Source organism: Carcharhinus amblyrhynchos, chromosome 13 (assembly GCF_965287045.1).
Source record: "Carcharhinus amblyrhynchos chromosome 13, sCarAmb.v2.hapA, whole genome shotgun sequence".
NCBI classification, from domain to species: Eukaryota; Metazoa; Chordata; class Chondrichthyes; order Carcharhiniformes; family Carcharhinidae; genus Carcharhinus; species Carcharhinus amblyrhynchos.
In genome coordinates this window covers 34051742-34079077 of record NC_137336.1, presented here as the reverse complement: position 1 = coordinate 34079077, position 27336 = coordinate 34051742, and the positions used below count along the sequence as shown (strand labels likewise).

Below are 27336 nucleotides of genomic sequence, written 5' to 3'. Positions count from 1 at the left end.
CGCCACGCCCGGATATGACGTACGGGGCGCGGGGGCCGCTGGATGATGTTCCGAGATGGCGCCGTCGCCATGGTGACCGCCTCAGTGCTGATGGTCGGTGTAGGACGGAGCAGCAGATCATTTCCAAATACCATTTACTATATGTATGCATATTGTAAGATGGAGCAACAGATCATCTCTAAAGAACCTTTACTATATATGTACATATTGTAGGATGGAGCAGCCGATTATTTCTAAACACCAGTGACTGTGTATGTGTGCATATTGTAGGCTGGAACAACATATAATTTCAAATGCCAAACAATAGTAAGATGCCTATTCCTGAGTCCCTGGCTAGCAGAGGAGTTGAAACGTTCATCGATGATGGCATCCTTCTCTCACACCCCGTCTTCTTTTCATCTCGCACCCACTTCTGATTTACAGATGATTAATAATATAAACATGCACTCCTCCTCCCACAACACAACCTTATCTTTTGCCTTTGACACCCAAGAAGTGCAACCTGACTAGCTAATGGAGGTACTGCAAGAAGACTGATGATTACATATCACCAGAAAATCTGCAATTAATGTGGAGCATTGTGGCTAAGAGGACACTAATAATCAGCATCAGAGATAAGTGTGAGACAATTGATGATTGAGGAATTAAAGTTGCGGCTACTGACATCATATGTCTTCAAAGACAGCCCAGTCAGAAAGGGGCTGTCTAAATGCCTCCTTCATCTTCCTCATGCTCCTGTTAGGCAAATTTGAAATCCTAGTGAAACTGCATGCATGCTCTGCTTACTTGACTCTGAAAAGAAAGAAATTGAGTTGAGGGCCTCAGTGGCCTCCTTACACAGCAGTGGATGACAAACTGTGAAATAAGTCCATTGCCATTTTCAGCTTTTGCCTTTGGCAATGTAGTCCATGCTTTTCTCTGAGGTTGCACTTCTGGTTGCCACAGGTGCCAGATTTCAGTGAGGACATTGTGAATGAAGCAGAGAAAAACATGTTTGTTGCTGAGGGGCAGATCAAAAAATGCCTTCTTAAACACTCTGGGTGGATTTGGCCTCCTGCTGAGAGTCTTCACCTCTTCTTCCAGTGGCTTGTCCTGCTATGCATGCTATCTATTTATTCTCCATTCTGTATACCAAGGTAAAGACTACTAATGCACCAATGCGTGAGAGCAACTGGTTTGTGCTGAAGCCTTGAAGTCAGTAAAATCTCTTTCAGAACCACCACACCACTCCATGTTGACTTTTTAAACTTGAAACAACAATACAAAGCACCAAACATTTGTAGAATTTAAGTAATAGCCAGCAACTAACCTGGAAGCAGTTGATGATCCTTCTAAATGGCACTGGTAGGAGATTCTACCTATGATGAATGCGTGTTCAGCTGTGTGAGCTTAAGAAAGTGTTAGCTGGAGCATGACGCTCCATAATGCCTCAGCTGATGTGAAATCAGCATTGTACATCGGTAGATGTCATGATCTGCCTGCTCTGGAGAACCTCTGGCAGACATTCATTGCAAATGTTCACTTCCTCATCAATTTGTCTCTTTTTAATGTTTTGCTGATTATTTTGCTATCCTTGGTACTAATCACATTTCCCAAAGAATATCCACCATAATTCTTAACAAATAACGTTAAATATTTTGGCTCACTATTTGAAAAATTGAGGTTGCACAGCAGTCCAAGCATACACCATATGAAAAAAGTTTAAGTGAGTTTGCAATTTCAATTTCTGGAACTAGAAACATTTCACTTAATTGAGTTATGCCTTAATACATGCCATCTTAAATATTAATAGATGGCTGAAATACTTGGAGAAAGTATAGAACCATAACATGGTTATATCACAGAAGAAGGCCATTTGGCCTGTCACGTCTACTGGCTCTTTGCTAGTGCAATTCAGCAAGTCTCATACTGCAACATTTTCCTACTAGCCTGCAATGTTTTTCTATTCAGTTAATAATTAAATTCTCTTTTAACTTCCATGATCGAATCTGCCTCCAGCACATTCAGACAATGCATTTCAGATCCTAAAATGAAAAACAGTTTTTCCTCATGCTGCCTTTGATTCTTTTGCCACTCACCATAAATTGGTGTCCTCTTGTTCTCAACCAGTAGGAATAGTTTCTCCTTATCTACCATGTCCAATAAGAACAGTTTCTCCCTGTTTGCTCTGTCCAGATCCCTCATGACTTTGAATACATCTATTATAAGGGGAGCAGGCAAAGCTTCTCCAATATATCCAAGTTTTTTCTCCATGAATCTATTCTCAGAAATCTTTTCTGCAGCTTCTCTGTTGTCTGAGATCCTTCCTAAAGTAAGCATTGGACACCATACTCCAGATGAGGTCAAACAAATGTTTTATAAAAGCTCATAATAATCTCCTTGCTTTACACTGTATATCTTTATTTTTAAACCCAGGATCTTGTATGCTTTGTTAATCACTTTCTCAATCTGCCCCTGCCATCGTTAATGATTTGTACATGTTTCCCTCTGCTCATGTATCACCTTTGGAATCGTACTCTTTATTTTAAATTGCCTCTTCTCATTCTTCGTACCTGAATACCACTTCTCTGCATTAGATTTCATCTGTCACACGTTCACCCATTCCACCAACCTGTCGATGTCCTCTTAAAGTCTATCACTATGCTCACAATTCACAGTTTCATTCGCAAACTTTGAACTTGAGTCCTGCACATCCAAATCTAGACCATTCATATATATCAAAAAGAGCAGTGATTTAAGTAATGACCCTTGGGGATTCTCATCTTCTTCCAGATCAGAAAACAACTGTTCACCATTCCCCTCTGTTCCCTGTCACCCAACCAACTTTGTTTTCATGCTGCCACTGTCCCTTTTATTTCATGGACTTTAGCTCTGCAGACACACCCGTTATGTGGCACTCTATCAAGTGCCTTTTGGAAGTCTATCAACCAAATTACCTTCATCAACCCTCTCTGTTACCTTATCAAGTTAGTTAAATATGGTTTTCCTTTAACTAATATGTACTAGTTTTCTTTAATCAATCCAAATTTGTCCAATGTTGGTGAATTTTATTCCAGATTATCATTTCTAAAAGTATTCCTTCCATTGAGGTTAAACTGGCTGGCCAGTCGTTGCTGAGCTAATCCTTACACCCTCTTTTGAACAAGAGTGACATTTGCAGTTCTCCAATCCTCAGGCATCACCCTGTATATATGGAGTGTTAGAGGATTATGGCCAGTACCTCTACAATTTCCACTGTACTTCCCTCATTATCCTCAGATGCATTCAGTCTGGACTTGGTGATTTATCAATTTTAAGTACAGTCAGTGATGCCTCCTCTTAATTTTTAGCCCATCCAGTTTTTCAACTACCTCCTCTTTCACTGTGACTTGGGCAGAATCTTCTTCTTTAATAAGGACATATGTAATCATTTATGCCCTCAGTCTCTTTTTTAGTCCCTAATTGGCCCCACTCCTTAATTGAGTCTTTTACTATTTATTTCCCTATTGAAGACTTTGGATTCCCTTTAAAATTAGCTGCCAGTATCTGCTCATTCTCTCCCTTAGCTTCTTCTATTTTTCACATTTATAATCAGTCTGTTTCTCATATCCTAATAGTGATTTTGTAGTCTATAATTTGAGTATTGCTGAAAAAGGAAATTATCAAAGCTTTTCATCATGCACTTATCAGTGCAGTTTGCAAGAATACTATAGCCAGGGAAACAAACAATTTTTACTGTCTGAGACGAGAGTTCTGATTGGTTGGCAAGTTGACTCTGATTGGTAGAGGTGTTACCATGGCAAATACTTGAGTTGATGGTGACTGACAGTTAACTGAGCATTGTTTGAAATTTAAACTAGGCAATTTACCTCTAATTGGTCAAAACATTGCCCTGAAGAATGAACCAGTGAATGGCTGTCACTTATTTTGTTTAGCACTCACCCTCCTGACTTGGAAATATATCACCATTCCTTCACTGTCATTGGGTGAAACCGCACTGAGGGTGTACTTACACACATGGACTACAGTGGTTCAAGAAGGCCGCCACCTTCTCAAGGGCAAGTAGGGATGGGCAAAAAATGCTGGCCTAGTCAGCGATGCCCACTCCCTTAAATTAATTAAAAATATTGCTCATTTCCCTTTGCTACTCATTGGATTAGCTAACCCATCTATGCAGCTCCCCTATTATTATGTTTGTCACTTCATATTTTGTATTTCCTTTCATGTTCCCTGGTTACTCAATAATTAGACTTTTAATATTTGATTTTTAAATGGGTTGTTGATTAAACAGCTCACTCCAAAATTAAACTGGCCAGCTGTAAACCAGAAAGGAAGTCAACAGCCCTAGTGTAAAAGCAGCTGGTAGAAGGTTTTTCTCAAATCAAGCAAAGGTTTGATTGTAAACTTTGGTGGCTTTTTATAATTAATTTTAATTAATGATTGAAAATAATTGACTGTCAAGATTTGACAAGATAGTCATTAAAAGTTATGCAGGCACTGGGAGGTTGATGAACGGGTATTACAAAAATACATGAATACATGTTGTTCTTGGCCTTTCTCGATTTTATACCATTACAAGAAGGAAGGCAGAGCTTGCCCCAATTCCAATTCTGTATTAATAGAACAGTTCAAACATGTAATAATATGGTCTTGTCTTCTAGGGCTAATTGTTCCAGGTAACCTCTTACTTTTCTTTTTTTTATTTATTTTTTATTTGCCTGAACTATTAAAAAAACAGCAATATCGGGGGTTGGGGGGGTGAAGAATAACTGTAATGTAAAACATTTACTTTTGTAAGTTCGGTAAAAAAAAGGCAACCTGATTTTCAATATTGGAGTGATGAATCAAATAGCGTGGCAGTCTCCCAGTGTATTTTATACAGATAGTCAATGAATCTGAAACTGTACTGCAAAAGACCATGAGGGACCAATGTTCATTCATGAAATACTTTCAATGTCTCAAATGAGGCCAGCACAGACACATAGCACTTTCTTAAAGAATGAAGAAAACATTCTATTGATAATTGGGAGTTCCATACTGAGTGTAATGAGGCTCACGGACCCAATTATCATTGCTGTAAAGGGACCATTTCCCAAGCATGATGATGGGGAATTGACCGTTTTATACATAAAAATACAGAATTAAAAATTAGATGGTTCGAATCTATAGAGTTAAATGTTGCACAATTTATTCAATAAACCATTGACGGAATGGAGAACAATGATAAACAACTGCCTAACAAATGCTGCATCTATTACTATTACTATAAATTTACAGTAAGAAGTCCCAGAATACCAGGTTGAGACTTCTAACTGTGCCCACCCCAGTCCAACACCGGCATCTCCACATCATGACTATAAATTTAAATAAATCTTTTTTTAAAAATTTGGCTAACTGAGGGAGCATCACAATGGCACAGTGGTTAACACTGCAGCACCAGGGACCTGGGTTTGATTCCCGGCCTTGGGTCACTGTGTGGCATTTGTATGTCCTCTCTGTATCTGCATGAGTTTCTTCCGGGTGCTCCAGTTTCTTCCCACAGTTTGAAAGACATGCTGGTTAGGTGCATTGGCCATGCTAAGTTCTCCCTCAGTGTACCCGAATAGGCACCGGAGTGCAGCGACTGGGGATTCTCAGAGTAACTTCATTGCAATGTTAATGTAAGCCTACTAGTGGCACGAATAAAATAAATAAAAATAAATAAGAGAAATTCTGTTTTACAACTAAAACCTGTCAAAAATTTTGACAAAGACATGTCATGTTTAGCTTAATGCCTTTGGTTCATGTATTCTTGTGTTTAAGTCAAGGTGGTCCAATTTGAAGTTTGCTATCATTTTGTATACAAAGTTCTTTCCGCTATTTTGTATGAGGAAATATTAACATTTTCAAAGCCTTATACAGTGACTTCAGCTGTTGCAGTAAGACCAGCACAGGCACCAGAGATTCCTTCAACATAAGTACATGAGTACAGCAAGGTTCCACACTCATCCCATTCCTTTTCCTCTTGGCTATTGATTCCATCGTGAGGAAAGTGATGGTAGGTGCAATCTTTGGCATCCTGTTGCAACACCACCAATTGACACCCCTGAATTTCGTTGACAATATCATCTTGCTGGTCAAAAAATCCCACCTGCTCCAAGACATGACCACCAGTCTTGAGAATAGAGGTACCAATGTTAGTTTGATCATCAGCTTTGACAAGTCCAAGACAATGATGACTGGATGGCAACAAGGCTATCGTCATTGGACAACAGACCATTAAGGATGTCAACTATTTCTCCTATCCAGGAAGCAAAGGTTGAGGGTTGTAGAGATTGGCTTTCACACAAGAATCAGAAAAGCAGCATCGGTCTAACAATATGGCTCCACACATTCTGGCCATTAAATGCCACTAGCATAGCCATGAAGCTATGAGTCTACATGTCCTTAATAGCACCAAGTTCAATTTATGCCTGTGAGACTTGGAGGAGAACTGCAAAGGCATCACATAGGTTGACACTTTTCATCAGTGTTACCTAAGATCGTGAGCATCACATGGAGGAACAGCATCACCAACAAAGAGGTGCTAGAGAGGACTGGTCAGAGTCACTTGTGGACTTCATGACAAAGAGACAATTGAAGCTGACAGGGCACATATTTTGCCCTCAGGATGTAAGCCACACCAGGTGGTGTCAGTAGAATGAACACCACCAAAAGGAGAAGAAGACGGGCTCGTCAAATAAGACCTGGCAAAGGTCATTTAAGGAGAGTTTCCAAGAGCAGGACACCACAAGGGCTGGTGGCGGAGTCTTACTGCCCATTGTCCCACATGGGACTGGAGGAACTAAGTCTAAATAAACTATTAAGTGTAAGGGAGTACTGTATCTGAGGCTTAAGGCAGGCTTAAGGCAGATATAGGGGACTAACAAAAGTGGATGCCCCAGAGGAGTATAGAAAGTGGTACTTAAGTGGTACTTAAGTGGTACTTAAGTGGTTTTAAGTGGTACTTAAAAAAATTAGGAGAGTGAAGAGGGGGCATTAAAAATCTCTGTCAAGCAAAATAAAGGAAAATCCCATGGATATATACAAATATTAAGGGCAAGAGGGTAACCAGGGAAAGCGAAGGGCCCATTGGGGAGCAAAGTGTGAGGCATTAAATGAGTACTTTGCATCTGTGTTCACAATAGAGAAGGGCAATGTAGGTATAGAAAGCAGAGAGGAGACAATGATATTATTGAGTACATTAGCGTTGAGAGGGAGGAAGTGTTAGCGGTTTAAACGGGCTTAAAAGTGGATAAATCCCCAGGCCCAGATGAGATATATCCTAGGCTAGTGGAAGCGACAAGTGGCCACAAGAGAGTTATGATGTGGAGATGCCAGCGTTGGACTGGGATGAACACAGTAAGAAGTCTCACAACTCCAGATTAAAGTCCAACAGGTTTATTTGGTAGCACAAATCACTTGCTTTCAAAGCACTCCCCCTTCATCAGGTGAGTGGGAGTTCTGTTCACAAACAGGGCATAAAAAGACACAAACTCAATTTATAAAATAATGGTTAGAATGCAAGTCAACATAGACTTCAGCAGGGCTGTTGACAAGGTCCCACGTGGTAAACTGGTCAAGGTGAGAGCCCATGGGATCTAGAGCAATTTGGCAAATTAGATCCAAAATTGGCTTAATGGCAGGAGGCAGATGGTGATGGTTGATGGTTGTTTTTGTGGCTAGAAGCCTGTGTCCAGTGGTATACTGAAGCAATTGGTGCTGGGTCCCTTGCTTTATGTCGTATACATTATTGATTGAAATGTGAATGTGGGTGGTACAATCAGTAAATTTGTGGATGAGATTAAAATTGGTGGTGTGGGAAAAAGTGAGGAGGAAAGTCTTTCATTACAGAACAATATAGACAAGCCAGTCAGATGCAATTTAATCCTGAAAAATGTAAGGTGATATATTTTGGGAGGACTAATAAGGAAAGGGAATATGTAATGAATGGTGATGTGGAGTTGCCGGTGTTAGACTGGGATAGGCACACCAAGTTAAAGTCCAACAGGTTTATTTGCTGGCATGAGCTTTCGGACCGCTGCTGCTTCATCACCTGTAATGAATGATAGAATACTAGAAGATACAGAAGACCAGAGGGACCTGAAGGCAACAGGACAGGTAGGTAAGCTGGATAAGAAGGTATATGGGATACTTTTCTCTATTAACTGAGGTAAAGAATATAAGAACAGGGAGGTTATGTTGGAGCTGTATAAAACACTCATTAGGTCATAGCTGGAGTACTGTGTGCAGTTCTGCTCTCCACACTATAGGAAGGATGTGATTATATTGGAGAGGGTGCAGAGGAGATTCACCAGAGCGTTGCCTGGGCTAGAGTGTTTCAGCTATGAGGAGAGGCTGGTTAAGCTGGAATTGTTTTCCTTTGAGCAAAGAAAGCTGAGGGGATGGGGCAGTGGGGAACCTGACTGAGGTGTACAAAATTATGAGGGTCGTAGGTAGGGTGGATAGGAAGAAACTGTTCCCCTTCGTGGGGAGGTTAATATCAGGGGTTACAGATTTAAGTATGGGGAAAGAGATTTAGAGGGGTTTGAGGAAAAACTTTTTCACTCAAAGGGTGGTGAGAATCTGGAACTCATTGCATGAAAGGGTGGTAGAGGCAGGAATCTGCACAACATTTAAGAAGTATTTAAATGAGCACTTGAAACACTATAGTATACAAGGCTATGGACCAAGTGCTGAAAAATTGGGTTAGAATGGATAGGTGCTGAATGGCCGCTGCAGACATGACGGGCCTCTTTCTGTGCAGTAAAACTCTATGACTATGATTCTAAAAGGATTCCCAATATTTGAAATAAAAACTGTTTCCCTTTGGTTTGCACCCCAATCTGTTTTGCAGAGCGTAAGTATTTATAATGGGGTGAAGATGGTGTAGTGGTAATGTCAGTGGACTAGTAATCCAGATGCCCAAAGCTTTGAGACATAGGTTCAAATCCCACCATAGAAGCTGGTGTAATTTAAATGAGGGAGGCAGTCTCCAAGTGGTATTATCGCTAGATTATTAATCCAGAAACTCAGCTAATGTTATGGCATGTGGATTCAAACCCTGCCACAGTGGATGGTGCAATTGGAATTCAATGAAAAATACCTGGAATTAAGAATCTGTTGATGACCATGAAGCCATTGTCTATTATTGGCAAAATACATCTGGCTCACTAGTGCCCTTGAGGGAAGGAAATCTGCTGTCCTTACCTAGTCTGGCCCATAACAATATGGTTGACTTTCAACTGCCCTCTGAATTGGTCTTGCAAGCCATTCAGTTTGAAGAGCAACTTGGGATGGGCAATAAATGCTGGCCAGCCAGCGAGGCCTATGTCCCATGAATGAATAAAAAAAAGAAAAATCTGGAATTGAAAGCTAGTTTCAGTGATGGTAACTATGAAACTAACATTGATTGTCACAAAAATCCATCTACTCACTAAGGCCTTTTAGGGAAGGAAATCTGCCATTGTACGTGTGACTCCAAACTCACAACAATGTGGTTGACTCTCAGCTGCCCCCCAAAATGGCCTAGTAAGCTGTTCAGGGTCTGAATTTTTCTAAACACACCCCCACTGACTCTCAACAAGCCATTGTTGGTCATTTTATGCTACAAGTCATTTTATGCTCTAACAAGTGTTGAATGACAGCAGGCAGGACTTCCATCCATCATGGGAAGGAAGTCCCACCTTGGTTAACTGCCAGTCAAACTGACTAGCATGTCTGGAATTAGGTGTTGGGACATGGAGGCCAGGTGAGCGATAGGTGTTCCAGCGACTGGAGGGGACACCTGGGGAGGTTGCAAGGGGGCGCAATTGAGTTCTGGGGGATAGGTGGTGAGGGAGGAATGGGCAATGGAGGTCTAGGGTTTCCAGGCCTTCATAAGAGGGCACCAGCCTTCAAAAGGAGGCTTTCCCACCCTGAAAGGTAATTATTTTGATTTTTCAATTCCCCTGATCTGTCATCTGCAACCAGCCTAAAAATTCAGGCAGAGTGGGAAAAGGCCCTTAATTGGGACAAGAGCAGGCTTTCCCACCGAACCCTGCCTGCTACACAATAAAATTGCTTCCAGGTCAGGATGGGCAGGATTCCAGAGAAAACCTTGATGATGCAATTTCATGTGCTCCCTCTACCCCCATGGATCAGTCATCAGTTTATCAAATTTTAGAGCAGGCTTGAGGAGCCAAATGACCTATTCCTGCTCCTAATTTGTATATAGGGCCTGGGTCACTTAGGACTCAGAGTGCCTCTGGGATGGATATACTGGGAGAGGGTGAGTTGAACAATATTAGCCTCCAACGGAGTATTCTGATCTTGGTATTTTGAAGGTATTGATTCCTTATCGATACTCTCAGCAGTAGTGAGTTCTAATCTTAGCGCAGGAGCAGATCCTGAATCCATACAAAGTCAGCCAGTAGAAGAAAACAATGCAGAACAGAGTACATATAAGAGATTGGAATTTTATTATTTTGATATAAAAAATGCATTTAGTCATTTAAGGTGAGAGTGAAGGGGCGGGGCACAGGGATTTAAGGAGATTGTGGAAAAAAGCCGGCAGTTATTTTTGCAGGAACTGTAGATACCAATGAACAAAATTTTCTGGTAAGAAATAGCATAGCATTTCCTTTTGTAAATTGCCTTCAACCTGGGAACAAATCCAGCCACTGCTGATTATGCCTGGACCAGCTAAACGTGCTGTCTGTTTGGTGCAGACATCGATGCCATCAGCTGACTGTTTTTCCAGACACAATGTAACAGCCAGCACAAAGCACAGCACAAAACGGATCACCGTTTACAATATTCAAGTAGACTCTGGAAATAACTTGAGCACCATTTAAAATTGTACAAGGCACGACCATGTTTATTAAAAATAAGCGTTTGCATTTAATATGCTTCTTTAATTGCAAACAACAGGAAACATATCAATAATTCCTAATTACAGGTAATGTCCAGCAAGCAGAGTGATTATACGTTGCCATTATGTCAGCCTGATTTCTTCACAAATGTCTGTCCCCTTCAACAAAGACTTAAGAATTGCCTCGTCTGTTCCACTGTGATGCCAGCTGTTCCAAGCTTAGCATGTTCCAAAATCAATTGCCCATCTGCTCGCTTACTCGCATTGTCTAAATTGGAACCTTTACTTTATGCATATTAAATTTGATATCCGATATGAAAAAATACCGGATCTGCTAATATACCTTCCATTTCTCCCAGCCCGCTGTATTATCAGAGTTGTCCATTGTTCCCTGTAGAAATCTTGAGAAATCGTGGATACGTCGACATTATGCTTTATATGCATATGCAAAACAATGCATAGCATCTAAGATGTGTTTCAGATATTGAAAATGTTTTACCATCGACGGACGCTACGTGCAAACGCAGCCGCGGATTTGAAAATTAAACAGGGATTTTTAAAAATATATTTGTCAAAGACGTGAGCCTTCTTTTGATTGTATTTATCCTAAACTTATTGTGCAGTTGAAATCCTCCTGTGTTTTCGTTTTAGAAGCTGCAACCGACACGTGTTTCTTATTTTGAATAATCTTGCAAGATTTGAATGTGGAAAGTCGTACGGATTACCTTTGGTTGCATAAGGAATCGGCTGGCCTACAATTAATTGTGCGGTAGCAGTTTTCAAAAATGAACAGATAACACGATTGTGTAAAAAAAACCACATCTGTGAACACGATACAGAGGCTATTGTGTCCAGTGACTCTCTCCCGGATCGCATGAAATTCATACGTCACCATAGAATTAAGGTCCTCGAGATATTTCGAAACCTCAGTCAATGGTGAAAATACATCTTTAAAATATAATTGTACGTTATAATATGGTACAAATTCCCTTGCATATTACCTGCTGTTAAAATATAACCATTGTCGTTTTATTAATTAATAATATTAGTGTTTTATTGTAACTAGAGTAATTTCTGTAGTAAGCCTGCCATTGTTTCTGTGTTATAAAAACATGCTTAAAAAGGAGAAACAAATTAAATCATGAATTTGGTAGATGCGTTGTGGAAAATTGACAAAATAAATTAATGGAATAAACCTTAAATCCATGTGTAAATGCAATATAAATATAATAAAACTAAGCAATCTGAATAAGGTATTATCTGCTCCATGAATTAGTATTGGGCTTGTCCACTCTCCACAAATTCTGCTTATTCCTCGCTTCTGGAAACGATGGTGTAAATCAGCATAACTTGCACAGGTTGCAACAGCAGCCATCTTCCAACTAATATTTAGTGTGAGTCTAGACATTCTGCTAGGAGGGAGGATGGGTCATCCAGTCAAGCTCAAACTTACTCATAGCTGATGTCTATTACGTACATTTCCAGAAGATGAGGTGATTTGTAGCATCTCTAGAGTTGTACCAGACAATACTGCATGTATTTATTTATAGACCATCAAAAATCCAAGCAAGCATTGTTACAATTATATGGAAGGATTAAATACCATAATACATTGAAATTGTAACACTGGAGTCTGAAAACAGGACACAAGCTTGCATCGATAATATTTAATATTCACTGTATAGTTGGAGCTTGTTCCTCTGGGAGTGGGGAGAAAAGAAATCATTGCGTTGTCTTGCAAATGTCTAGGAGCAGATTGCCTGGCCTCAGCTTGGGGGATAATGAGTAGCATCACATTGTTGAGGTCAAAAATAAATTATTGAACAAAATGTAGACTTCTAACTGATGCAACTGCCATTTAATTCAAATGTACAAAATGATTATTTGGAAAAAAAGTGCAGTTCTATAGGAAGTATCAATCTAAAAATGGTGCCTTCTGGAAGAATTAAATTTAAAATGTTCTTTAGGAATTGGAAGCAAAAAGAAACCATCACACTTTATTACAATAGCCTTTTAAATGCTACTGGCAAGCCAGAACTAACATTTTGATTAAAATGATTCAATGGTGACAAATGACAGTAATGACTGATTTAAGACACAGCTTCATTTATGTTTTGTACTGGACAAAAACGATTTTCAAAACAAATATGAATTATGTGCACTGTAACTATTTAAATCAATGATAGATTCTTTAGGAGATTAAACAGAAATTTTTGTACATTAAAGAAAGATTTATAGCACTTTTAGAGCTATACCAGACAATACTCTTATTTAGACCATCAAGAACCTGGCATTGTTTGTTGCAATTATATGAAAGGACAACTACATTAGACACTGTAATACATTAAAGTTGTCATATTACAGTCTGAAAACAGGATACAAACTTCTACCAATAATATTTAATCTTCACTATATAGTTTGAGATTATTCCTCTGGGAGGGAAGAGAAATCATTAGTCAAGTTGTCTTGCAAATGGCTGGGAAAAGATTACCTGGCCTCAGCTTGGGGATAATAAGTAATCACATTGTTAGGATCAAAAATGATTTATAACTCAAACAGAATCTTCTAACTGATGCAACCTACAATGGAGGACCACCATACATCATTTTAATTGCAGATCTATATTAATATGAAAATTAATTGAAAATACTGTTAAAGATTCAAAAAATAACTTTTACCCAGCCACTTGACTGTGGTCTCATCTCTAACAGTTGGTAAAATTATAAAATAAATGCTAGTAAATTACTACAATGTTGATTCAAGTAGTATCCTTAAAGATAGGTACAACATTTATCAGAAGCGTCAGTTCATTTGGGAGATTTTAATAGAAAGTATCTAAATGGATTTTGCTAATTACTGTAGAGATTTCTTTGGGATGAGAAAAGGCAAGAAAAAATCTGAACTATTCCACACACTGCATTATTTCATTGGTTTTTTATTAGTTTTGTAACATGTTAAGCATAGAAGTGTCCATGGAAAATGGATTTTAAATACACAAATAAAATAAAACCAACTTCACATATTTAATGTGTAGATACATTGTTTCCTATCACGGTATGGCCCAAACACCATTACTGATAAGTTGGTCCCTTGGTGCAATACAGGGAGTAGTCCCCATCTTGGGAGTGGACTAGATGCTACAACAGACTCCCATTCGCAAGTCAGTGAGCAGTAAGGGTTTGAAACAAAAACCAGTCAACTTAAAAAAAATAAAAGTTGCATCCCCTCCATTTCACATTCATGAAGCTGATTCTCGCCTCTTTTCCTCTTCAATTGCTGAAACGAAAAAAAGAAACCAATATATTAGCAAAACCCATGCAATTTAATTTCAACTGCCTCCGTAGGGTTTCGATAACAATAACCTCCCGAGTAAAATAAAATTATACACATACGTTTGGACATAACAGTATTCTGTAATATTAAACAATAATTATGTACACTTCACACCATCTCATGCCAAATGGTAGCAATTTATAATTATGCTTCACAATAGTATCACCAGGTGTGGTCAGCAATCGCTGGGGGCGGGGAGGGGGGGGGGTGCTATCCCTCGCTTTGACATACTTACCCTCTTTTGTTGGCAGAGGATTTTTCTCTTTGGTTTCTGTCTTCTTCAGTTTTTTCTTATCAAATTGTATGATTTCGCAAAGATTTGGTTTGTCTGACATGGCGTCTGCTGCAAAATAAAAATTACTATCAAAGACTGTGTAGTGCAATGCGGCAGATAAAGTCACTTATTGGGAATACAATGCACACTCTAGCAAATGGTGTGAAGTATTTAGCCTTGAATATTATTTCAAATATATTCTCATTGTGCAAGAAACTGCGGAAGTTTCATCAGTGAAAACGACCAGCGTATTAATGCTCAACGAAGGACGGCATGAAACTGTATCGAAAACTACAAGCGCTTGTCAGCCTTACAGGAAAACAGAAAATTTAACGTCAGGTTTCGCTAATGTCCAATAATTTTTCTCTGCAGATTTTTCTTCCCAGAGATTATATTAAGATCACGTTAATTCCACATTCCTCTGTTTAGCATTGTGGTCAATGGGAGCCGCCCTACTGAAAGACATTCATTCAGGTTTTCGGTATTATTGTTTAAAAAATAAAATGAGGATTAGGCGGCTGAATTTCATATCACTCTGAATTTGACAATGAAACAGTTTAAACAAAAGGAAATGTTACAACACCCAGAATCTGAAATTAAGCAGTCTTGCTCAATTCTCCAAAATTTCCAAATCCCCATTTAATTTTCAACCCCTCAACGATTCGCCCCGAAGATTCACACACGCCTTTGTCTAAATAATCTCACACCTTCATCCGTTACTAATTTTAATAAAGGATATGATTGCTCAGCAAATCTGTAAAAAAATGCGAATATCAAGGCATCTCAAATCCAAACGCGTGCAAATTCGAGAAATGTTTGGATGCCCTAGTATCCCAATGTTAAGGAATGAAAGGTTGTTGGGGGAAAAAAACAAGAGCCTGCGAGTGTTACTTACCCTTATCTTTGTCCCGCTCTACGAGAGATTCAGATAGTATTCTCTATCTGCACTGCCTGGGCGTGGATTAAAAAGCGCAGAGCTCCGCGTGATTAGCATAAATATCTGACACAATAAGGACCGCCTTTCCGGAAATCAACTGTGCAGCAAATGGCATTGCGGTGTTCCTGGAACCGGGTTTGATCGTCGACAGAAAACTGATGCAAAGCGGCGGTTTGGAGGAGCCATTTCTCAAGATCCAGGACACTCGTGAAATACACTATTGGAGATTTTTTTTGTAGTGTGGTGCAAATGTAAACTGAAAGGGACCAACACCCACGCATTCACGGAATGACAAACTGCATGAATAATACGCTGTAACGAAAGTGTACAGTTGAGTAAAGAGACACTCTACGAAGGACCGAACATTATTTTCGGTAACATATCAAGCATACAAAACACAATGAGACTTTTCCAAACATTTTCATATGCGCCCTTTTGTTGATATTATTTGGGGACGCACAAGCGTTGCCAGAACACATTTGGGAAAAAACAATCAATGGCGCTTTTATTTATAAAGTGCCAACCATACAAGATTCTGAAGGGAATAGACAAGATAGACAATGAAAGGCTGCTTCATCTGGTTGAGGAATTTAGAACAGGCTCGGGATATGGGGACCATCAGAAATTTCTTCACTGGAAGGGCTGAGAACATTTGGACGTGTTCAGGGCAGAAGAGAGTGGCAGATTGGTTAGTACTGCTGGATCACCGTTCCTGGGACCCGGGTTCAAATCTGGCCTTAGGTGATTGTGTGGAGTTTGCACGTTCTCCTTTTGTCTTTGTGGGTTTCCTACCACAGTCCAAAGATGTGCAGGTTCCGTGGATTGGCCATGCTAAATTGCCCTGTAGTGTCCCAAAGTTAGATAGGTAAGCCATGGTAAATGTGTGGAGTTACAGGAATAAGGTGGAGGAGAGGGCCTGGGTAAGTACTCTGTCAGAGAGTTAGTACAGACTTGATGGGCTGAATGGCCTATTCTGCACTGATTGTATGATCCAATGATTGCAAATGTCCAACATAATCTTTAAGCTTGAGACAGACAAGTTTTTTGTCTCTCTGGGAGTGGGTAGAAAAGTGAGGTTAAGACAGAGGATCAGTCAGGATCATGTTGAATGACGGAACAGGCTCAGGGGAGCATTATGGTCTACACTTGCTTCTATTTTTTATGCTCTTAGACTAAGGGGGAACGTGAGGATGATCTTTTTTGTGCAGCAAGTGGTAATGACCTGGAATTGGACACAGGAGGGCAGTGAAAGCGGATCTGTGATTTCAAAAGGAAATTGGATTTCACTTGAGGAAAATAAACTTGCAGGGCTACAGGGATAGAACTGCGTATGGGATTAAACTGGCGCTGACTGGATTGGTCTAGAGAGTTAGCATGTACTCAATGGACTGAATGGCTTCCTCCTATGCTATAATACCTCTGACAAATGAACACAGTACTGGTCCCAGTCAGAATATCACCTTTCATAATGGTCCAGTCTTTCAATTGACCAGCTCCAAGAGAAAATATAGTGCCCAGTAGAGGAACTACACAACAAAAGAACAACTTGACAAAAACTTACTTCCATTTTTCAAAAAAATCAAATTCTCTCTCATTAGATGTACACATTTCTACAAAGCAGAAATGGCTGTACATATTCTGGAAATCTTATTTTCAGTACAAGTGAATAAGTGATGATGGGATGAACTACAGTATGATTTAAGAAAATAACTCCATGATTGTAATATTTCCTATCGTTTTAGCTTTTAAAATGAGGAAAGAAGATATTTGTGTGATTGCAAAGAAAATTTGTAAACTGATTTTTGTTAAAAAAGTGTCAGTGTCTTTCAGATTTTTAGACCAAACAATATAATGTAAAGCCTTGTTACCTTAAAGCTCCTTATTTCAGCATCAAATCAAAGTAAACATGTTCCACTTGTAGTCATTACTTATCAAAGTACATAACGTTGTGGAAAACTGACACAGTTTTGCTTTTGTGTCACAAATGCTTACTTATTAGCTGGCATTGTAAGGGCAGCATGGTGGCACAGTGGTTAGCACTGCTGCCTCACAGCACTAGGGACCCGAGTTCAATTCCTGGCTTGTGTCACTCCATGTACAGAGTTTACATGTTTTCCCCATGTCTGTGTGGATTTCCACTGAGTGCTCTGGTTTCCTCCCACAGTCTGAAAGACATGCTGGTTAGGTGCATTCACCATGCTAAATTCTCCCCTTGTACCTGAACAGGTGCAGGAATATTGCAACTAGGGGATTTTCGCAGCAACTTCATTGCAGTATTAATGTAAGCCTACATGCGACACTAATAATAAATAAAGGTTATGAATTAATGTTTGATGAATAGTTTCCTATTTGTGAGCTTCATTTGAATTAATACTTAATTTCATTTGAATGAACTTCTTCTAAAAGAAATTTAAAATGGAAACTATGTTCATAATTTTCCATTGCACAAAAGCAATGTGCATTTAAATCATACATTTAACTTCAAAAAGCAGGCCAAGATACTTCATAGAAGTGGTGTCACAGGAAGGTTAATATTGAGGTGCATACATAATATTAGGGGTCAGAGTGTCCAAAACATGCTTAAAAAGGTCTTTTTTTTACCTTAAATTAGGAAAAACCATCTTAAAAGAGATGAGAGTAGTAAATAGACGTTCAGGGAGGGAATCTCAGAGCTTAGGGCCTTGCTAACTGAACACGCAGCAATCAGTGGTGATACAATGAATATCAGAAATATGCATTCTTCAGAATTGGAGGTCTGCAGAGATGGTGAAGAGTTGTAAGTCTGTGGGACCTTTCAGAGTTGTGGGGGGGGGTGGGGGGGGGGGGTGGTCACGGTCATGGAGTGATTTGTATATAGGGAGAACAATTTAAAATTTTTGATTCTGCTGAACTGGGAACGAATGTAATCAGCAAGCACAGAGATGATGGGAAGTTTGGGTATAGGCAGCTGACTTTTGGATGAACTGAAAGTTATGCTTAGATAAAAGCAAATGATATATATATCATTCTTGTAAACCTTCTCTGCACACTCTTCTTATCCTTTTCGTGGTGATCAGAACTGCAGACAGGACTTGTGGTTTAGCCAAGGTTCAGTACAAGCGTGGCATAACTTTCTTACTTTTCAATTCCATTCCTCTAGAAATAAAGCTCGACGCTTGGTTTGCATTTTTAGTCTTGCTAGAATGTGGTGCAACTTTTAATGATTGAATGATCGATGTATTTGTAATCCCTTTGCTCCTCTACCTCACCTAAACTTGCACCTTCCAGGTAATAAATGACCTCCCTATTCTTCCTATCAAAATGTACTCTCTGACATTCATCTATGTTGATCTACATTTGTCAATCATTTGCCAATTCTGAAAACTGTGGTCAGGTGGCTGGCTGTGAAAACAATATTCACCTTTAAAAGGAAAGCTATAATGGATTCATTCTTTTATGCTTCCTATTCATTGTATACACACACATCTCTGTGTGGTTTGATATATTTAATTGAGATCACTACTGCTACTTTGTAAATAAAGAAGAGAAAAATATTGTAATTACTGAGTACAAAGATGATACAAAGCAATCATTTACCGAACGCCTGATTACAGAGCTGTCTACCCAGCAATTATTGGGAATTGTAATGTTGATCACGGAAAAACTCAGGATAAAGTTTGAAGTTAGAGATAATATTCAAAATGTATTTTGTTAAAGTCAGTGATATTCGAGTTATTTTTATGTCTGTTTTCCGTGTCGGCCTGAAATCTTCATAGTTCATAGATCATGGTGGTTTACTGAATTCCTCTTTTATGTTCAGAGGGAGATTGCTGAACTAAAAACAGGAAATGCTGGAAATACTCAGCAAGCCAGACAGGAGTTAGAGATGTAATAGATTTTCAAAAGTACGCAGGCAAGGAACTGGGGGTGCAGAGGAAAGATCTAAATGGAAGACCTGTGACATGGTGGAAGGCAGGAGAAATTAAAGGGGACGATAATGGAACAAATAAAAGGCAGTCATTTACTTTGCCCATTCTATTCCTGAATTTCTACTCTCACCTGTACTTCTCCCTCCCAGAACCACAGTAAGGAACCCATCGTCCTCATCTTACAACCCACCAGCTTTCATATTCAATACACCATCTCAAATGTTATATCCTCTGCTCCCCTTTCAGTATTCTGAGGGAAAAGACTGTTCCCTCAGTGACAACTCTTTAATCAAGCCTCTCCAAACAGGCCCTCTCCTTCCCAGAATACTTTGTATGCAAGGGCAAGAGTCACAGCATCTCCCTTCCCACACTCCAAGGCCTGAACACTTCCTTCAGGGGAAAGAGTAGTTAAGTCTATTTCTTTTAGTATACAGTATTCACTGCTCACAAGATCGTTCCCTCAACTTTGGGGAAACCAAACACTCATGGGATGGTTACCTTGTGGAATACCACCAATCAGTATGTGAACCTGATTACTTTCCACCCCACTCCACCCTGTCCTTGGCTTTCTGTCTGTTCTAATGAAGTTTAATGGAAGCTCAAGGAACAATGCCGTGTCTTTTGATAAGACATTTTCAGCCCTCCTGACTCAACATTGAGCTCAACAATTTCAAATTGTAACCATCACTGTTGATGATGATTCTGCTATTGCCATTTACAGCTCCTCTGGACCCTTCTTTTATCATGCGCATTTGCCCTACACCACTGTCCTTTTTGTCATTTTGCCTTGCCTTGCCTGCCACTCAACTATAGAACTTCCCTTTAGTTCTTCCCCTATCTTGTTTACTTTGCCTTTGTATCTGCTACAAACCTGTTAGGTCTCTAGCCATTTTCAATTCTGATAAAAGATCATTGACCTGAATTATTTTTTATCCATTCATGGGATGTGGGTTGTATTGTCTGGCTCTGTCACTAGTTGCCCTTAAGAAGGTGACGATGAGCTGCCTTCTTGAACTGCTGCAGTTCCTGAGGTGCAGACACTCCCAGCACTCTTAGGAAGGGAGTTCCAAGATTTTGACCCAGCGACAGCAAAGGAATGGTGATAAAGTTCCAATCTGGATGGTGTGTGACTTGAAGGGAAACTCGGTGGTGGTGTCACCATTAATCTGTTGCCTTTGTCATTCTAAGTGGTGACGGTCACAGGCTTGGAAGGTGCTGTGAAAGGAACTTTGGTGAGTTGTTGCCGTGCAGCTTGTAGATGATGCACACGGCTGCCACTGTGTGTTGGTGACAGAAGGATTGGATGTTAAAGATTTGGATGTGGTACCAATCAAGTGGACTACTTTGTCCTGGATGGTGTTGAGCTTTTTGAATGCTGTTGGAGCATCCAGGCAAGTGGAGAGTACCTATCTCACTCTTGACTTGTGCCTTGTAGGTGATGGTCAGTCTTTCGGGAGTCAGGAGGTGAGTTACTCGCCACAGAATTCCCAGCCTCTGACTTGCTTTTGTAACCACAATATTTATATTGCTAGTCCACTTCAGTTTCAGTCAATAGTAACCTCCAGAATGTTAATAGTGGGGTATTCAGTGATGATAATGCCATTGAATGTCAGGGAGAAATGGTTGGATTCTCTTTTGTTGGCGATGGTCATTACCTGACACTTGTATGATGCAAATGTTGCTTGCTGCTTATCAGCCCAATCCTGGACATTGTCCATATCTTGCTACATTTGTACATGGACAGCTCCAGTACCTGAGGAGTTGTGAATGTTGCTAAACATTTTGTAATTGTCAAAGAACATCCCTGCTTCTAACCTTATGATGGAAAGAAGGCCTTTGAAGAAGCAGCCGAACATGGATGGGCCTAGGACACTACTCTGAGGAACTCCAGTAGTGATATCCAGGAGTTGGGTTCCCCTTTATCTATTCCACTTGAAAGAATTCTAATTCTCCTTTCTTCTATGCATATTGTGTCTCATAAACAATAAAGCATACTTGAGTGAGTTACAATAAAGTTGACAATGGCTGTAGAATTAAATCTGAAAAGGACCCTCCTCCTTTTAAAGAAGAAGAAAACTGCAGTAAAACATATGACAGTTCAGTTATATAAAATTCACTGAAAGTTTAATAAATCTGAAAATAGGCATGTACACAAATATTACCAGAATAATTTTAAGTAAATGATGCAAGTTAAATTAATACACTGCATTTCAGAGGAATTAAGTCACTGTCAGTTGCTTAAAAAGTTTGTATGTAATAATGGTGATATAAAAAAGGGTGACTTCAATAATGGGCGGCACAGAGGCACAGTTGTTAGTACTGCTGCCTCACAGCACCAGGGACACAGGTTCGATTCCCGGCTTGGGTCACTGTCTCTGTGGAGTTTGCACATTCTCCCTGTGTCTGTGTGGGTTTCCTCTGGGTGCTCCAGTTTCCTCACATACTCCAAAGATATGTAGGTTAGGTTGATTGACCTTGCTAAATTGCTAATAGGGTAAATAAGTAGGGATTGTGGTCGGTGTAGACTTGACGGGTCGAATGGCCTCCTACTGTACCTTAGGGATTCTACGATATAGACTGGATAAACTTAATTAGCACCAATGCAATGGAAAATGCTTTCCTGCTGTAGGTACAAAATAGGTTTCTGGAGCAATACTTTGAGGAACTGTCTGGGGATCACTAAATCTGGGGATTTGACAATATCTAATTAGAAAGAATTAATCAATAACCTTGTCGTAAAGGAATCTTTAGAAATAGTGACCATAATATGATGGAGTTTTACATTAAGATTGAAAGTGATAAAATTCATTCTGAAACTAGGGCTCTAAATCTCAACAAATTAGGTTATGAAGATATGAGGGGCAAATTAGCTATGGTGGATTGGAAAATATATTAAGAGTAGAATTTTACATCTGCTGGGCTAACATGCCTGATCTGGTAGCACATCAAAAAGCATGTGATGATATCATGCACGTATCCCAATGTCCTCACAAGCTCATGCGATATTTTGGTCAATGGATGCCGATACAATCAACAGCTTGCCTACTGAAAATTATACTGTTTATTGAGGAGATTACATCCCCAATTGACCAACATTTTAATTATCCCATGCCATTTCAACATTGGCACATGGGAAACACAGGCAGGTGGACCATTCATTTTTTAACTTTTCAGACACAAGGGTGGGATAATAGGGGAATGGGATAAAAGGGGAAATGGGATAAAAGGGAAATGGAGCAAATGCTGGATGGGGAGTTGGGAACTTCAGGATATGAAATGTGATGGTGTTTTGGGGTTTTGTGAGACTGTTTTTTATGTTGGGCTCAGCACAATGTGGAGCTTACAGGGCATTGCTATCCTATTGCTGGCCCCAGAACACCCCTCCAGCCTGCTATGTCTACCAGTGCTGGTCATTCTGCAGGAAGTGATGCCTCTGTGGCCTCTTCATGCCACCTTTAAACTTTGCAGTGGGCTGCCATTCGACATGGCACCCATTGCACTCCTGCCTCTGCTGACCCTGCTGGCCTAATGTGCTTGTGATTTACGCCAGTTGCTACTTAAATGGCCACGATGTGGAGATGCCAGCGTTGGACTGGGGTAAACACAGTAAGAAGTCTCACAACACCAGGTTAAAGTCATAAACTGGTTGGACTTTAACCTGCTGTTGTGAGACTTCTTACTTAAATGGCCAGCCAGAGTAATATCATGATTCTGAATTGATCTTGGGTAGGATTGGGAACCACAGTCACTTCAGTCTGTCAAACGTGCATGTCATGTGTGAAATTCTAAAAGATTTGATGGTGGACAGGCAATATAATTATTTGAAGAAGTCTTACTTAGTCTTCAAGAAATATATATTATTCTAAGACACAAAAAACCTGAGAAAGGGGAAATCAACCATGGATAATAAAAGAGTTAAAGATTGCATTAGATCAAAGAAAATGACGCATAAAGTTTCCAGGAAAAGTGGTAAGTTGAGAGCAATTCAGAATTCAGCAAAGGATGACCAAGCTGATAAAGGGAAAAGGGAACATGAATGCAAGCTAGCACGGAATATTAAGGCAAACTGTAAAAGCTTCATTAGGTATGTGGAAAGGAAACGATAAGCACGGACAAATGCGGGTCCATTACAGGTGGAGATAGGAGAATTTATAACGGAAAAAAGGAAATAGCAGCAAAATTAAACAATTACTTTGTGTCAGTCTCCATGGAAGAAGATAAGAAAATCCTCCAGAAACAGTAGGCAACCAAGTGATGAGTGAAAATAAGGAACCGAAGGAAATTAATATTAATAAAGAGACAGTACTCAAAATTAATTAAATTAAAGGTTGATAAATCCCTTGGATCAGATGAGTTGCAAGAGGTGGCTATAGAGGTAATGGATGCAACTCTGGATATCTTTCAAAATTCCACCGATCCTGGAAAGGTTCCTGCAGACTGGACAGTAATAAATGCAACCCCATTATTTAAAAAGGGGCGAGAGAGGAAACTGAGTGCTGTGGTCCTGTTTGTCTGACATGAATAGGAGGAAAAATGTTAGAATATTATAAGGCATAGGATAACTGGACACTTGAAAAATAATGATATGATTGGGCAGAGTCAACATGGATTTATGAATGAATGGGCGATCATAGGGTCTTAGAGGTTTACTGCATGGAAACAGACCCTTCAGCCCAACTTATCCATGCAGCCCTTTTACTTTAAACCTCTATGCTAATTCCAATTGCCCACATTTGGCCCATTTCCCTCTATACCCATCTTATCCATGTAACTGTCTAAATGCTTTTTAAAAGACAAAATTGTCCCTGCCTCTACTACTACCTCTGGCAGTTTGTTCCAGACACTCACTATTCTGTGTGTGAAAAAATTGCCCCTCTGGACACTTTTGTATCTCTCCCCTCTCACCGTAAACCTATCTTGTTTGACAAAAATGTCAGAATTTCTTGAGAATGTTACTTGTAACACGGATAAAGGAGAATTACTGGATGCAATGCATTTGGATTTTCAGAAGATGTTTGATCACACAAGAGGTTAGCAAACAATATTGTAACATATGGGAATGGGAAAACATACTGCTATGAATTGAGAATTAATAAACAGAAAACAGAGTAGGAATAAAGGGTTAATTCTCAGGATAGCAAGAGTATAGCAAGAATTGTGAACACAGCTGTTCACTATCATCAAAATAATTTGGATGTGGGGCCAATTGTATTATTTCCAGATTTGCTGATGACACAAAACTAAGTGGGAATGTGAGTTGTGAAGAGAATGAAAGGAGGCTTCAAGGGGATTTGAATATACTTAGTGAATGGGCAAGGACATAGCAGATGAAATATAATGTGAATCAGTATGGAATTATTCACTTTGGGAGAAAGATAACAGAAAAGCAGATTATTTCTTAAATGGTGAAATGTTAGGAAGTGTTAATGTGCAAAGGAGCTTGAGTGTCCTTGTTCATGAGCCATGAAAAGCTAATATGGAGCTGCAGTTAGTATGTTGGCTTTCATTTCAAAGGGATTGGAGTATAGGAGTAAAAATGACTTGCTGCAATTGTGTAGAACCTTGGTGAGACCGTGGCTGAGATTTTACCATCGTATGTTCAGGCATGACGCGATTGTGAAGTGGGGCGTAAAGCAACTAGTGTGATTGGCACCAGTTTTTGCAACCAGTGTCATTTTGCGACAATAGGATTTCCGCTGCGATCAGCGTCTCGCTCGAAATGGGTGAGAGGCAGGTTCATTTATTTTAGTTTATTTAAATAACTATTTCAATGTCATTAGCAAGTCCAGCGTTCAATCATCCTGGCTCGCTAATGAGGAATAGACATGTTCCCCATGAACAGGGAGCAGCTGACTTGGCCTCACCGGTGGAATCAGAGGCCATTGAAGCCACTGGAGAGGCCGAGGGCAGGGTGGGAGTGACCCTTGGGCAATGCCAGATTGCCCAAGTGCCACCCTGGCACTTGGGCAATGTCCACCAGACAGTGCTGGAGCAGGCCAGTGGGGGAGGAGCTAGTGGGAAGAGGCCAGTGGGGCGAGGCTAATGGGGAAAGCCTGCTGCCACTCTGCAGCAATTGGTGGGGGGAGGGCAGCTGGGCCACAATTAGAGAGGGGAGGGAGGAAGAGGGGACCTGCTGCCATTCTGCAGTGATCAGTAGGGGGAGGGCAGCGGGGCTGCAATCAGTGGGGGAGAAAGGGGTTCTGCGATCAGTCTGGGTAGCATGGGGCTACATCTACGGCCATGGGCCCCCACGATTGCAATGGAGGGAGCTACTTCACGCTGCCTGCAGTAGCAGGGGCCTGACAGCTCTCTCTTTGTCTGCCAGACCCCTGCTACTGTAAATGTGCATGTACAACATCAGAGGCCTGCATATGCGCTCTACCTCCCTCTGCAGGCTTTCGGGTGCATTAAGCCCCACCCACAGATTTCTGCAGTGAACAACAGGCTCACTCAGCATTTTGCAGCCAGAGTATGTATGAAGGGGGGTGGGGGGGTGGGGGGGTGGTGGGGGAGGAGGGGGAGACCTGAAAACACACCCAAAAGACAATGCAACTTCCACGCCTGCCTGGCACTTAGACTAAAAATGGTAAAACACCGCCCTGTGTCTAGAATATTTAGTTTTGGTTTTCTTAACTCAGAAAATATGTATCTATCATTGAGGAAGTGCAACAGAGGCTCACCAGATTAACCCCTGGGATAACTGGGTTGTCATATAAGGAGACATTGAGGAAACTGGCACTCAACTTTGAGTAACCTCATTGTAACTTACAAAATTCTTACAGAGTGTGACAGAGTAGACATGGATATGATGTTTTCCATGACTGGTGAGTCTAGAACCAGGGGACACATACTCATAATAAGGAACAGGCCTTTTAAGGCTGTGATGAGGAGGAATTTCTTCACTCAGAGGGTGATGAATCTTTGGAATTCTCTATCTAAAGGGCTCGGGAGGCTCTGTGATTGAGGATGTTCAAAACAAATTGGATAGCTATCTGAATACTAATGACATCAAGGGATAATATAAAAAAATGATTTAAGAGGTAATGATCAGACATCTGTGAAGCAGGCTCAATGGACCAAAGGCCCTACTCCTCTTACTGCCTATGTTCCTAAGAACAGGATCAAATTTTGAGGGAGCAAACTCAGTTTTAGACACATGAGATCTATGGTTTTGTACAAAAATTGCAAAACATCGATCAGTCAATCATTTGTGAATTGTCCTTATCCCTAGGGAAGAATAAATTGGGAGAATGTAGGAAGGCCAATTCAGCTGTGGTATGCTTACAGAATATATTTTTGCATTCCAGGAACATATATGGCAAACTTCTTATGATTTTCAGGTGGCAAAAACAGGAATTTGCAAGTCTTCCAAGGCCTTGCATAGATTGTGTGGCAACCTGATTAGGCCTATCATATTTAGATGGTGCAAATTGTCTGATATTTAAATACATGATCATTTTCACCAGTTCACTCTCTTTTAGTTCTGCTTGTCTATAAGAAAAAAATTCCTGCCCTTATTTTAGTAAGTTTCTTTTTCAAGGTATGAGCTGCAGTTTAATATTGTATCAACAATTTTGCTTTTTTCTCTCCGTAGAATCATTTGAATTCTCAATGCAGCTGATATTTATATTTGCATTGCAAAATTAATCCTGCATATCCTTTCCACTGTATTGTTGCTGCTTTATTAACAGCATGGGGAAGAGAAAGATGGGGGTGGGGGAAATCAGACAGAGGAAATAAAGGCAAGTGTGGTTGCATCTCTGACGTTTAGTGCTCTTTTTGGCTTTGTCATTTAAAAGCACTTAAAGTGATACCTCAGTACGCAGCCTCCAACCCACTTCGCGAGAATGGATGTTAACACAAAAACGTTATGCCAGTGCTGCCCATGCTTCTTCACAGAATCTGCACCATATCTTGTGCACAATGCTTATGATGTATATACTGTAGAGATTAATTTCAATTGTGTGATGTCAAGTTTTACCTTGGCACTTCTCAGGCCTGAGAATTTTGTCCTTATCTGTTCCACAATTGATCA

At 40.1% G+C, this 27336-nt stretch overlaps 1 protein-coding gene across 2 annotated transcripts; it reads right to left on the bottom strand.

The window, feature by feature from the left end:
* Positions 1–13750: 13750 nt before the first annotated feature.
* Positions 13751–15442, bottom strand: LOC145351485 (thymosin beta-11-like). 2 transcript variants are annotated; one of them, XM_080201082.1, is made up of 3 exons: positions 15352–15442; positions 14418–14522; positions 13751–14125 (listed from the first exon to the last, which is right to left on the bottom strand). In XM_080201082.1, the coding sequence occupies exons 2-3, from the start codon at positions 14515–14517 to the stop codon at positions 14088–14090; spliced, it is 138 nt and encodes a 45-aa protein (XP_080057208.1). In that variant the 5' UTR covers positions 14518–14522; positions 15352–15442; the 3' UTR covers positions 13751–14087. The 2 variants fall into 2 exon arrangements, with proteins under 2 accessions (XP_080057208.1, XP_080057207.1); XM_080201081.1 differs by having other exon boundaries at positions 13752–14125; positions 14418–14525.
* Positions 15443–27336: the final 11894 nt, after the last annotated feature.